This window comes from Lepidochelys olivacea (assembly GCF_965140295.1).
Source record: "Lepidochelys olivacea isolate rLepOli2 genome assembly, chromosome: 3".
Lineage (NCBI taxonomy): Eukaryota > Metazoa > Chordata > Testudines > Cheloniidae > Lepidochelys > Lepidochelys olivacea.
In genome coordinates, this window is record NC_140413.1 from 112,495,583 (window position 1) to 112,510,072 (window position 14,490).

General features: G+C 39.5%; 1 protein-coding gene across 4 annotated transcripts in view; it reads left to right on the plus strand.

The window, feature by feature from the left end:
- The window catches only part of STXBP5 (syntaxin binding protein 5), a 182,260-nt gene that overhangs the window by 74,842 nt on the left and 92,928 nt on the right, over positions 1-14,490 (plus strand). For all 4 annotated transcript variants that reach the window (XM_084625143.1, XM_084625144.1, XM_084625145.1 and 1 more), the window contains 2 exons: positions 9,726-9,849; positions 10,773-10,851. In XM_084625143.1, the coding sequence (XP_084481269.1) occupies positions 9,726-9,849; positions 10,773-10,851 (203 nt within the window). The remainder of the gene's footprint in view (positions 1-9,725; positions 9,850-10,772; positions 10,852-14,490) is intronic.

Below are 14,490 nucleotides of genomic sequence, written 5' to 3' on the forward strand. Positions count from 1 at the left end.
GCTACTCGGAGCTCCCAGTGGGCAGTCTGTTTCCACCTAATGCCCAGTGCTGGGCTGTGTTTATATCAAAATTGATTCATGAATACTTGTTGAAACAGAATAACTTTAATCATACTATTTTAGTTTTGTTCAGTCCCCAGTTTTTCTCCCAAAATAGTAGTATGAGCATATGCCTTGCCTTAAAACAAATTTGAAAGTTTCCTGCTTTCTTATACATTTGTATAAGAACTAGTGCCCTACTCTATTTAGTTGGGGATTGGTCCTACTCTATTTAGTTGGGGATAGGCCCTGCTTTGAGCAGGGGGTTGGACTAGGTGACTTCCTGAGGTCCCTTCCAGCCCTGATATTCCATGATTCTGTGATACTCTATTGTACAGAATCAAAGTGGATCACTCTTTGGTAAGAGCAGGTATCTGTAAAATAGCAGCTTCTACTGAAAAATATTCATTTATAGAGACAGTGAATGACATTTCTACATGCTGTTTTAAAAACTGACTTATTCTATATGTTACTTACAAAAATTCATAAAGACCGTTATTTAGATTGCAAATTGAAGCATTCAAAAGTCAGTGCCAGATTTAGTCACCCCTGCCATCTTAACTCTCTCTGCTCTTTTGTGAGGCCATTCTGTGCACAGAATGAGTCATGGAGCTTGGGGAAACTGGTGGAGGGGGAGAAATAGTACATGCTCCTGTAATTAAAGGTTGTTTCATAATGCACATACACAAGGAATCAGAATTAAGATTGCACTGCCAACCATAAATGTGGCATTTTCTAACTTAAGTGGTTGACTTGGCAACCTAAATTAACATGTATAGAGTTCAAAGCCAGAAGGGACCACTAGGTCAACTACTCTAACGTGTCTATCACCGACCCTTAAATTCTACCTAGTTACCTTGTAATGAGCCCAATAACTTGTATTTGGCTAAAACATATCTTCCAGAAGTCCATCCATTCTTGATCCGAAGACATCAAGAGATGGAACATCTACCATTTCCCTTGGTAGTTTGTGCAAACAGTTACACAATCATAAAATGTATATTTTACGTCCAGTTTGAATTTATGTGGCTTCAGTTTCCAGCCACTGGGTCTTGTTATGCCTTTTTCTGCTAAATTAAAGAGCACTTTAATACCTGTTTTTTGTCCTCCTGAACATACTTATGCTGTAATCAAGTTACCTCTGAATCTTCTTTTCAGTAAACTAAACAGATTGGAAGACAGCCACAATAGAACTCGAACTCCCATCCTTTCTAAATTGTAGACACCAGAATTGTATGCAATATTCCAGTGTGCATCTCACCAGTGCCTTATACTTGCTACTCCCCTGCTTATACATCCAAGCATTGCATTAGCCCTTTTAGCATCACACTTGGAGCTCATGTTGAGTAGCTTGTCCACTGACACCTTAATCCTTTTCAGAGTTGCTGCTTTCAGGATATGCTCCCCCATTTTGTAGATATGGCCTGCATTTCTTGTTCCTAGATGTATAATTTTGCATTTGTATGTAGCAAAACATATTTTGTTTGCATGGGCCCAGCTTAACAAGGTATCCCGAGTGCTCTGCATGACTGCCCTGTTCTCATCATTATTTATCATCTGCCAATTCTGTGACATATGCAAATCTTATCAGCAGTGAGTTTATATTTACTTCCAGATTATGGATAAAAATGTTGAACAGCATCGGGCTTAGTACTTTAGAACCCCACTAGAAACATCTCCATTTGATTATGGTTCCCTATTGATGACTACTTTCTGAGCTTTCAGTTAGTCAGTTCTTAATCAATTTAACGTATGCTCTATTGATATTGTCTGCTATTTTTTTTATCAGAATGTCACATGGTATAAAGTCAATGCCTTACACTTAGACTTTTGGATCACATCTATGGCGTTACTTTGGTCATCCAAACTTGTAATCTTATCAGAGAATAAAATCAGGTTTGTTTGAAAAGACTTTTGTCTATAAAAACATGTTTACGAGTATTAATTATATTCCTATCCTTTCATTCTTTATCAGTTGACTCCCATATCAACTTTTCCTTTTATTTTCCCCAGGATTGATGTCAGGCTAACCAGTGTTACCTGAGTTATCCTGTTTTCCCTTTTCCTACAGTCTTCTCTAATTTCTCCAGTTGCCAAGACTTATTAAAAATGAACATCAATAGGCCAGAGATCTACTGAGCCAGCTCTTTTAGGACTCTTGAGTGTAGATTCGCCAGACCTGCTGCCTTAAAACTGTTTGTCCCTAGTAGATGTTTAACTACTTTTTCGAGTGATGGTCCCTGTTGTATTTCACATGTGTCCACAGCCAGTGAATTTGAAAGTAGTAGTGTCTGTTGGTCCACACGTGTGCCCTTGCTTTGCCTCATGGTTCGTTCAAGGTGATAAAGGGTGGGATGGGCTGACAGCATCTCCAGTTCCTTCTCGCTGCCGCATGATCAGAGTTGGAACTACTTGTGTCTTCCGTCTCTGATGCACTTGGAAAAATGTTTAGAATTTTATATCGTTAGTTTTTCTTCTAGTCTTTACTGTTTTTTATGTAGTTTTAGCTTTTAGTAATTGTTTCAGCAGAACTGAGACTTTGGGGGAATCTGTTTACTGATTCCTCCCCATCTCAGTACCCACATTCTTTCTTGGTCAACGAGCACCAAGGCTACCTCTACTGCTTGGGAGAAGCCCACACTTCATCCAGGTGTAGTATGTACCAGTCCTTCGCAAACCATAGCCAAGAAGACTGGGCTCTCTGCCTTAAAAAGCACCTCATGGAAGCCTCCATGAGGCCTCAGTCAGATCCCTGTCCCCTCTATACATCGGCCTTAGACAGCCAGGCATGCCCCTCAGGCTGCAGAGATAGTCTGGCTCTGATGGTACCACCGCTACAAGCCTAGTACCATGACCTTGTTGGAAGGCAAGGAAGCATGTGCATAAACATGGCAGTAAGCCTTCCTCCAAGCCGAAGAAGGACAATGCACCTTCTGCAAGTTCCAGCACAGATGCACAAGCATGAAAAGAAACCATGCAGACCAGTGAATCCTCCAGTATAGAGCTGCGCACACCCTCAATGTCTGCCTCCCTTAAACCAAGGGATCCATCAGTTCTGGGACAGTCTTCCATCCTGGTGCCAGTCCTGGCAATGGAACAAGTACCATTAACGCCAGGCAGATTAGAGAAATCACTGGAGTCACGTGAACAGTTCACCTTAGGAGAACTGAGATCTCCATACCTTCTTCTGCCATCCACACCTCAGAAGATCTGATTGCCTATCCAGGACCTACCACAGTGAAGTCATACTTCAACTCATCATGCTATGGTTTACACATTCCCACCGGCTCCAATGGTATAGCCACTGGAACCGGGATCTGAATTATCTGAGTATTTCAATGGAGTACAAGGACTGCCTATTCCCTACTGCTGCTCTGGGTATCCAAAGGGACCACCAGAGTACTCTCCTATCCAGCAGCAGGGAAGTCACTGATTTCCCATACCATGGAGCCCTCTACAGCATGTGCTGGATCTGTCCTGCTGGCCCTACTGGGGATCCTGGCCTCACTATCCACCCTCGGAACCTGCCCATTCAGCAAGAGAGACTTTGCCACTACCCCGCTTAGGGTGTCCTCGAACAGATGCTCCGAACCAGTTATGGAGGACGAACCACTCAGTCTGAGTCACTGTTTGAGTTGGTTGGAGAATGGCATCATTGATCAGTAGAGGTAGCGAGGAATAAAGGATGTCCTCTCCAGATGCTGCAGTGACTTCGGCTTCCCTTTCGTCCCCAAATGACTTTCGGCAGTTGCAAAAACTTCTGCAAAGGATGGCAGACAACCTTCATATTCCACTGGAGGAAGTACAAGACAAGCAGCATCAGCTCCTGGGTATCCTTCATTCCTTGATACTGAGCAGGGTTGCTCCGTTGATCAACTATGCCCATCTCCAAGCAGCTCAAACAGTGACTTGGACTCAGTGGTTCATCTTCCATAACTGATTTGGAGCAGTTTGGCATACCCATGCCACTTGCATACCTACCCCCAAGGGGGCGGAGAAGAGGTACTACATACCGGCTAAGGGGTCTGAGTTTCTTTTCTCCCACCCCCACCCAATTCCTTTGTGGTGCAAGCAGCAACGGAATGGTTCAGATAGCATCATCTGCACTCCACCCTGACACATAAGGAGGGCAAATGCGTAGACCTGCTGGGACACAAGGTCTTCTCGTCAGCTAATCTCCAGTTTTGAACTACCAAGCCTTGTTGGCCAAACACGGCTTTATCAACTATGGCGAATTGGGGAACTTTACTGAAAAAACTGCCTCAGCAAGATGGAGCCTGTTCCCAGTTCATCCTGGAGGAGGGCAAGCTGTTGGCGAGGACAGCACTTCAGTCTGCTGTCGACACGGTGAATACTTCTTCACACTTTATGGCTACAGATATTGTCACACGGAGAGAATCGTGGCTTCACTCATCCAGTTTCCCCAGAGAGGTGCAAATTCCCTCCACTCCCTCAAGGATTCTAGAGCCACACTTGGATTGCTGAGTACCTATACAGCTGCACCCAACTGGAAATTTTTACCACCTGTCACCTACACAACAGTTCAGGACTCCTCAGTTCTTCCACCAAAGATCATGTGGACCACCTCAGAAGCACTAAAAGACCCAATGGTCCTTCCCTCCTGGCCCGCCTTCACAGCCTTCATCATCACACGTTCAAACCTCTAAGAACTATTTCTGAGTGCCTCTAGAGAGCCGTCAACCACTGTTCCTACTGTCCCTTCAGGGGTTATCTAGAACTCCCTTTTTTTTTTTTTTTTTTTTTTACCAGCTTAGAGAGCAATAATAATGGATAAGTGGGTCCTGGATGTCATCTGCTATGAATATACAATCAAGTTCATCAACTACCTCATCTACATCCCCCTCCTCAATCCTCCTTCAGGGACCACTCTGATGACATCCTTGCCCTTACCACAAAGGGGAGCGATAGAGTATGTTCCTCTGAACTATCAAGGCAAAGGGTTCTATTCAGCTTACTTCCTGGTATCCAAGAAGAAGGGCAGATGGAGACTAGTCTTGGATCTCTGTCTCCTCAACTTTTTCATCCACATGTTTGAGTTTCATAGGGTCACTTGAGCAGCCATCATACTGTCACTAGTAAAAGGTATGTGGTTTCTGGCTGTCAATATGCAGAATGCCTATTTTCACAGAGGCATTCATCTAACCCACAGAAGATTCCTGAGATTCACGGTGGGCCCTCAGCACTTTCAAAACAGGGTCCTACCATTTGGACTTACCATTGCTCCCCGAATCTTCACCAAAGTTTTCTCTGTCATAGCGGCCCATCTCAGGTGTTATGGGGTCCTTATATTCCCTTATCTTGACAACTAGCAACTGGGAGTGTAATCCAAAGACGTAGCTCAAATCTTGACCCCCATGTTGCTCAGACTCCTTGCCTCCCTGAGAGTCTGCGTCGATGTCAAAAAATCAACTTTGTTTCCACACAGTCAATAGACTTCATAGGGGCCTCCATTCGCTTGATCACAGCCTGAGCTTACCTACTAAGGGGCAGATTCCAGACTTTGCAGGAACTTGTCGCCCGGGTAATCAAAGGTCTGTCCCAGTCTAGATTTGCCTATCCCTCTTCGGCCACATGGCAGGCTGGACATACATCACCACCTTTGCTCACCTCCACCTTCACTGTCTACAAATGAGGCTCCAGAGAGTTTACTCACCCATGTGACACACCATGGACCTTATGCTGACAGTCCCCTGTATGTGCTCTCTTCCCTCTAGTGGTGGATGGACCTGCAGCAAATTTGTGCAGGGATCCCCTTCCTCTCATCCTCCCTGGACAGGATGATCATCACAGACACATTTCTTGCAGGTGGGAAGCGCACATTACGTTAGTGAGAAGGGTGGGTGAACTTGGGGCCATGATGGCAGACACCCTTTTCACCATGTTCCATAAGGACAAAGTCTCCCTGCACCTACATCCCAAGTTTCTACTAAGGGTAATATTCCATTTTCATCATGAATTCGCTTCAGTTCCTGTCTACAGTACATAGTTGTTCTCTATCCAAAACCAGTGTAGCTGGCTTCTGTGTCTTCCCCCATGCAGCTTCTGATGCATAGAAATGCTTCAGTGGTGGTGGTTGGGCAATGGCTGAACTGACTGTCTGTTGTCATCTGTTGTCTAGCTATCTCCAGCTGGCATTTGGTTCCTAGTGAACTTTCACTAACAGGCTGAAGTTTAAAGCAGGCTTTTAACCTGGTTTGAGATAGAAAATCAGGTGACTGTAACTGGTGGTTGGTTATCAGCTTCTTCTGCTCTTCCCTGGGTGGCTGCGTGAAGGAAGGGAGCCGTCCTTTTCTAGGTGCTCCCCTAGGCACATGCAAAGCCAGTTAGAGTATGTCTATACTACAGTGGAGTGTGAGCCTCCAAGCCCAGGGGTTCAAGCTAGCACACTAAAAATACCCATAGTGTGGACATTGGAACTTGGACTGCAGCTCAGGCTCTCAGGCCTAGGGGGTTGGGTGGGTTTGCTCAGCCTGCTCCTGGCTCATAGCATAGTTACCAGGTGAGGCTACCGAAGGAGTGGTGAGAGGCAGTTGGGGAGATTGCGCCCCATCTCTTCACCTACCACAGTAGGACTGATTCAAACCCTTAATTTTAAAAGTTGTGGTGCTTGACTCAGGAAACACATTTTTAATTCATAATTAAATATACATTTTCTTTACAAGGTATGGTCACTATTCAGGTGCCATGTGTTGCATGCCACTGGACTAAGTTTTGCAGTTGCAAAATTTCCAGTATGTTACAGCTGTAGACTAAATAACATCATATTCCACTGAAAAGGCCTCCAATGTATAACTGCAACTGATACCTAGATGCTATGGTGACTGGTGCCTTTAAAAAATATAAAATAGGTTGAAATTGTCAGGGTTCCCTCCCCACTCTGAACTCTAGGGTACAGATGTGGGGACCCGCATGAAAGAGCCCCTAAGCTTATTTCTACCAGCTTAGGTTAAAAACTCTCCAGGCACAAATTCTCCCTTTTACCTTGGGTTTAAGTAACGCTGCCACCACCAAGTGATTTAACAAAGAACCAGAGAAAAGGACCACTTGGAGTTCCTCTTCCCCCAGCAATCCCCCCAACCCTTACATCCCCTTTCCTGGGGAGGCTTGAGAATAATATCCTAACCAATTGGTTACAAAATGATCAAAGACCCAAACCCCCAGGTCTTGGAACAATGAAAAAGTCAGTCAGGTTCTTAAAAGAAGGATTTTAATTAAAATAAATAAATAAATAAAAAAATAAAGGTAAAAATAATCTCTGTAAAATCAGGATGGACAATACTTTACAGGGTATTCAGATTCAAAACACAGAGGATTCCCCTCTGGGCAAAACCTTAAAGTTACAGAAAACAGGAATAAACCTCCCTCTTAGCACAGGGAAAACTCACAAGAAAAAACAAAGATAAACTAATCCGCCTTGCCTGGCTTACCTATACTGGTTGCAATATTGGAGACCTGGATTGGAATGGGTTGGAGAAGATGGATTTCTGTCTGGCACCTCTCAGTCCCAAGAGAGAACGCACACACAAACAAAGAGTACAAAAAAAACCTTCCCCCTCCCGCACCCCCAAGATTTGAAAGTATCTTCTTTCCCCATTGGTCCTGTTGATCAGGTGCTAACCTGGTTATCTGAGCTTCTTAACCTCTTACGGGTAAGGAGAAATTCTAGGCTACCCTTATCTGTATGGTTATGACAGAAACCTAATCAAAATTTTCTGACCAAAAATACCCCAACTTTGTAAAACCCACCTGGAAACACACTGAAGTTTTAAAGCCTGCTAGAGAATTGTGATATAAATCAACTGAAGAGCTATACATTTTTTTTGTGTTGTGTAAGTGTGTTGGTGAGTTTATAATTTTAGTATATTTTTTAACATCAAAGCAGCCATAAATAATTTTCAGAGTAGCAGCTGTGTTAGTCTGTATCTGCAAAAAGAAAAGGAGTACTTGTGGCACATTAGAGACTAACCAATTTATTTGAGCATAAGCTTTTGTGAGCTACAGCTCACTTCATCAGATGCATTCACTGGAAAATACAGTGGGGAGATTTATATACATAGAGAACATGAAACAATGGGTGTTACCATACACAATGTAACCAGAGTGATCATTTAAATAATTTTGCTATCGCCTTTTTAGACTGCAGCTGATCCTCTGTCATAAATGTCACTTCAGATTTTCATTTCTGTTACAAAAGATTTGGACTAGCAATGCTAGTATAAAAATGGCATCAGCAGTCCAAAATGATGTATATAGTGATCCAGGTGGTGATGAATGTTGATCTGGTACATCAGGGCAATTCCCAGTTTTCAGTTAACTAGGTTTTATGCCATTCACAGTTTTGTTGCTCCAGTGATGCTCTTTATGATGTTAATTGATCACTAGGAGCTATAAGTGTGACTGTCTGTTATAATTCTAAGTGGCCTGGCAATATCAAGTAATAAGCAGTATCCAAGACACACTAGCAGTTTGATCACACTTCAATCCTAAAAGGTTATTCCACAAATAATTTTAGGCCCTTGATTTTGTTGCTCAGACTTCAAAGATTGTGGATTGTATAACCGTATAATATGAGGCAGTATAATACAGACTAGCCTGTAAAGAGAAAAATACTGGGTGTAAATTTTTCAGAATGTATTGAATTATTTTAAAGGAATGTAAAACTGCCTTTTCTCAAGGTTTGATACAACTCTAGAATACCGGTGTGCATAACTCCATACTTAATAACCATTTGATACACACCCTTCTATAGCTGAAGGTCTCATTATCACCTAAGTAACCAATAAGTTTCTGAAAACTATATATTTAAAAAATTGCCTTGTAATGTACGATTTGAATATATCTAATAGAAACTGTTGCACAGGTGTTAATGTTCAAATAATACAGCTTATAACAGTACCAGGCATTATCTGCCAAATGTTTGCTTGAAAAGAGAGATTGATTCTCTTCAGACTTATTATTGTAGAATAGAATTTTCTTTAATTTTATGCAAACACTAATACTGCATAAAGATAATATTTTTTTCTTATCAAAACTTTTTGACACACAAACAATGTTGTAACTTCTTAAAAGGAGAAACGGCTCAAAGAAATACTGAATTGTAACAGAAAAATTAAACCTGGATAATTCATACTTGTTTTGGTATTTCATGGCTTAATACTTTAACACTAAAATTTGCTGTTTGTGTGATCTTCTTTAAGAAGGGGGAATTGAGACCACACTAAGGCCTGGTGTACACTTCAGAGTTAGGTCGACATAAGGCAGCTTACGTCAACCTAACTCTGTCAGCATCTACACTACAATATAGCTCCCGCCAATGTAAGTTACCCACTACACTGACCTAATAACCATCTCCACGGGAGGTGTAGCGCTTAGGTTGATGTAGTTAGGTTGATGCAGTGTCCATGTAGACACTGTGTTGCTTACATCGCCTATTGCTATTTTTATCAGCCCCTCATAATGTCCCACTTAAGTCAATGCAAATGCTCCTGGTGAGGACGTGCATCACTGGCAGAGTGTAGTGTGGACATGAACAGCCAATTTAATTACTGCAGTGGCTGTAGGTCAACCTAACTTAAGTTGACTTAATTTTGTAGTGTACACATGCCCTTTAAGTTGCTGGTTTTCTGCTGAAGACTCTAAATTCTTCCTTTTATTTCTTTACGCAGGCTATTCACTCTGTTGCTTGGCACCATGAAGGAAAACAGTTCATTTGTAGCCATTCAGATGGCACCTTGACCATATGGAATATAAAATCCCCTGCCAAGCCACTTCAGACAATCACTCCACATGGTAAGAAAAGAATGAATACACACAGGGTCTGGCAGTTCTTACACTGGAAATATGTCATTAAACCTTTCTATAAAATCCTGTTTTATTTAATTCTAGAGCTTAAAAACTACTCCCCTAGCAAAAGGAGTTTTTTCCTAGGTGTATGATGATAACTTCTGCAAAATCCAAGCTGTTTACAAAAAGTCTCAAGCCCTTATGAAAATAAACTTCTGAATGTGAATAATGTAAATCAGTGCCTTCCTAAGTCTTCAGAAACATCTCGAGTGCATTTCTTGGAAATTGCTACACAGATGAATGAACATAAAGTTTGCATTGTGCTTAATGTTGCAATCCATGTATTGTTTAAAATATTTCTGTGGATAAGCAAGTATCTGTGTGAATTCTTGGAAAATCAAAATTGTGCTATGAAATTCTAGAATTTTAAAGCAAATATGCCCATTACCAAACTAGTAGCCTAATGAAAGGTATACTGAATGTTCAAATAAATAAAATAGTTTGCATTGCTATTTTATAGGAAATCAAGATATAAGTGTGGTTCTTCTCTGGGAATAGGTTTTGTAAAAATGGCAATTTTAGTCACTAGATCAGCTCCCTCTGTTTATTCTAATGTCTGTTTTTAATCAGTTTTCAGAGTAGAACTACATTATAGGGAAAAAAATTTTTTGGTTTCTGCCATATTGCTTTTTGAAGGCTGTCCCAAACAAACATTCCATGTTTACATGATTGTCAATATTAATTGTACTTTTGCATTATATTGAGGCATAAAATACAGTATGTGATGATGTAGTAATTTGTGTGCATATTTTAATTTGTAATTTATTTAAAAGAATAATTTCATAAGATTTCAGCACATTACAGATTTTTTTTTTAATGTTTAATGTATGAAAAAAAAAATATATATATATATATATATATATATTTAGGAAAGCAGCTAAAAGATGGGAAGAAGCCAGAACCTTGCAAACCTATCCTAAAAGTGGAATACAAAACAGCTAGAGCTGGGTAAGACTTTGTTTATAAGTCAATTGACTCTTAACACTATATTTGTAGTCTTTGAGAATGTCCTTTGTATCTTCTCATTTGTGGGATATGTACCCAATGTCACTGAGCTTGGGAACCTCTGGAAAGCAGTAGTAAGTGATGAACTATAGTTACTGTTGGGTAAAACATAACCATTATTCTAAAATATGTGTGACTAGAATAGGTAAAAATGACATGTTGATGAATGCTCCGTAGCTATATGCTCCTTCTTTAAAACCAAAGGGCTGGCAAAAATATAAAAATGTGATAAAATAGTATTTGTTGCTGTTTTTAAATCTTCATGATTACATGTTCCACCTTTTAGCAACATTAAAGAAAAACTGATAAATAGGCAGCAAGTTGAGTAAATTTTCAGTTGTGCTAAGTTTTAAGGGAAATCTGTTCCTTTGAAGAATTAAGCTAACTTTATCTAGTAATGAGACCATCAGTAACTTTTTTTTTTTTTTTTTAGTGAAGCAATATGAGTTTGGAGTATGGCTGAATTCTTTTCATATGCTGCAGTAATTTATACAATCACTGTGCATAATTATGTATATTTGTGTATACATAATAAAGCTGTAATTCCAACAAGAGGCTCTGATGACATTACTGCATATTGAGTAGCATGTTCTTGTCACTCGAACTTAATGGAAGACTTTCATCCTTTTATATACAATGAGGGGTTTCTTATTTACAGTTGTAAAGCATTTTGATATGCTTGGGGTGAAAGGTGCTATTTAAAATCATAATATTCATGGAAATCTTTGGAGCTATTTGCAGATGTTCAATTTTCAAATAATCTCCATCTTATTTCTGTTGATTTATTTGTTGTACCTTCTATTATTTTTTTGCTTTCTGTATTGCTTGAATGTTTGCAAAGTAAATAAGACTACTGAAAATTGCTGATTAACAAATGCTTCCATAAATATATTGATATGCTCTACAGTTAATTTTAATGTTATATGAACCATTTTTCTTTCTTTAAAGTCAATTAAATGGAGGTTTAAGGTTTTGAAGCCAAGTCCCAATTTTTTGCAAAGTGCTGACCCAGTCGAGAACAATTGTTCTATTGCACTATTTGCAGCAGTCTACATCTGTCCAGGTATTTCCTTACCACAGGGAGTAAAAACACTGAATAATCATGAAGTCATGATATGTTAAAAAAACTGACAGCTCAACTGTTGTGTCCAAGCTTCTGACCCAAATTATGCTATAAATAACTGAAAAGATGCAGCAAGATAAAAATTCGGCAATTTGAAGTGTTCACACTGCAAACAGTTATTTGAAAAATGTCATTTGAAATCTCCACAATGTAACAAGTTTTTTTTACAGCATGTAGACTTTAACTGATTTTGACATGGTTTAAAGAAGATAAGTTGCAATCAAACAAGCTTAACTATGCACAACCTCTCCTGTTAGTACAGCTTTCCAACTATATTTATTTTTCCAAGATTTTGCTTTTTCCATTGTTGTGTTTTGTTGTTGAATCTCAACTTGTTCCCTACCTTTATTTCTTACCTTAAAACTGTCCTTTTATGCTATTTTTCATGCTTGATGATGTTCAGAACACTGTCAAATTTATTCTCATTTGAAAACAGGGTGGATTTGATTTACATCAAATTGATTTAATTTGATTTACATCAAATTGATTTCGAGTCAGGAAGACTCGATTTAATCATGGTTTTCTACATAAAAGTGCATTCTTGTTGGTTGTTATAACCTTAATACATATTCTTCACAACTCAGAGATAGACGTAGGTTTCATTTTTAGAAGGTACACACTATACATTTTTAAAGTCATTGTCAAGGTTCCTTCTCCACTCCTGAACTTCTAGGGTACAGATGTGGGGACCTGCATGAAAACCTCCTAAGCTTACTTTTACCAGCTTAGGTTAAAACTTCCCCAAGTTACAAACTATTTTACCTTTTGCCCTTGGATTTTCGCTGCCACCACCAAACGTCTAATCAGTATTTATTGTTGGGAAAGAGTTCATTTGGAAACGTCTTTCCCCCCCCAAAATCCTCACCAAAACCTTACACCCCCGTCCTGGGGAAGGCTTGATAAAAATCCTCACCAATTTGCATAGGTGACCACAGACCCAAACCCTTGGATCTTAAGAACAATGAAAAAACAATCAGTTTCTTAAAAGAAGAATTTTAATAGAAGTAAAAGTAAAAAGAATCACCTCTGTAAAATCAGGATGGTAAATACCTTACAGGGTAATTAGATTCAAAACATAGAGAATCCCTCTAGGCAAAACCTTAAGTTACAAAAAGACACAAAGACAGGAATATCCATTCAGCACAGCTTATTTTCTCAGCCATTTAAACAAACAGAATCTAACGCATATCTAGCTAGATTACTTACTAAGTTCTCAGACTCCATTCCTGTTCTGTTCCCAGCAAAAGCATCACACAGACAGACCCAGATCCTTTGTTTCTCCCCCCCTCCAGCTTTGAAAGTATCTTGTGTCCTCATTGGTCATTGTGGTCAGGTGCCAACGAGGTTATCGTAGCTTCTTAACCCTTTACAGGTGAAAGGGTTTTTTCCTCTGGCCAGGAGGGATTTTAAACGTGGTTACCCTTCCCTTTATATTTATGACAGTCGTTTATTTTGAAGACTTTTCAGATTAGTTTTACAGCTATATCAGAAAATGAATGATTGTTTGGTTATTTCATTTACCAAAGGTAATTGAAGCAGATATTTATGAAGTCATTGGGAGGTGAACTATCTCCAATTTAACAGGTTAATCATTAATATTTGGAGGATTTTCTTGCCATGTTGTATTAGGAGGAGAACATCTCCAGACAGACCTTTTAAAATGTTTTTGTTTTATTTAACTAAAACGACGTTATATATTCTGGATTTTTTCTTCAACAGCAAACATATAATATTTTAACAAAACAAGCATTTGAATGTAGTTAAACATACAAGTTTTTTAAAATCTGGTTTGTTTTTGTTAAAGTTATTTAACTAAATAGTTAAATGAAATATATTTTAAAAATTAAATAGACTGTCACCCAGGTCAACATGAGAAATTAGAAATATTGGCTTCTGCAGCTAATTCAGTCGTCTTCACCTTCATTTTCCGGTTTGTCCATAATCTGGAAAAGGAAAAACAAACTTTCCTGCTTTTTCAGGTTCCAAAAGATTTCTCAATTTGGTCCAAAGGAAGAAAATATTCTTTCTACACCGGCAGAAGAAACTACTGCTGTTAAAAGTGAGATGATCACTTCAACAGTCTCTGAATCCAAGTGCTTAAGTGACTTCCTCCAGTTCACTGGTGTGTGACTTTCTTTAAAACATCATCAGCAAACATATATTTCTTGAATGGTTCACCCTTAGCTCTGAAGTTTATTATAGTTGGCATTATGGAGGGATGATTGCTGGATGTCCATGTCATAGCCAACTCCTCTTCTTCAGCAGTTAAGGTTTGACCATGGTACCAAGTATGGAGAATATTTGCAAGAAAATGAGCTGGTGACAGTGCTTGTCCCATTCGTTTTTTTAATGCTTGTAATTTAACTCTGTCATTGCATATTTCTCTTTTTAAGATCTCACTCAGTTCCTTCCAAATTTGAACACTGTCGGCAATAAAACAGCTATTTTCCTGCGTTTTG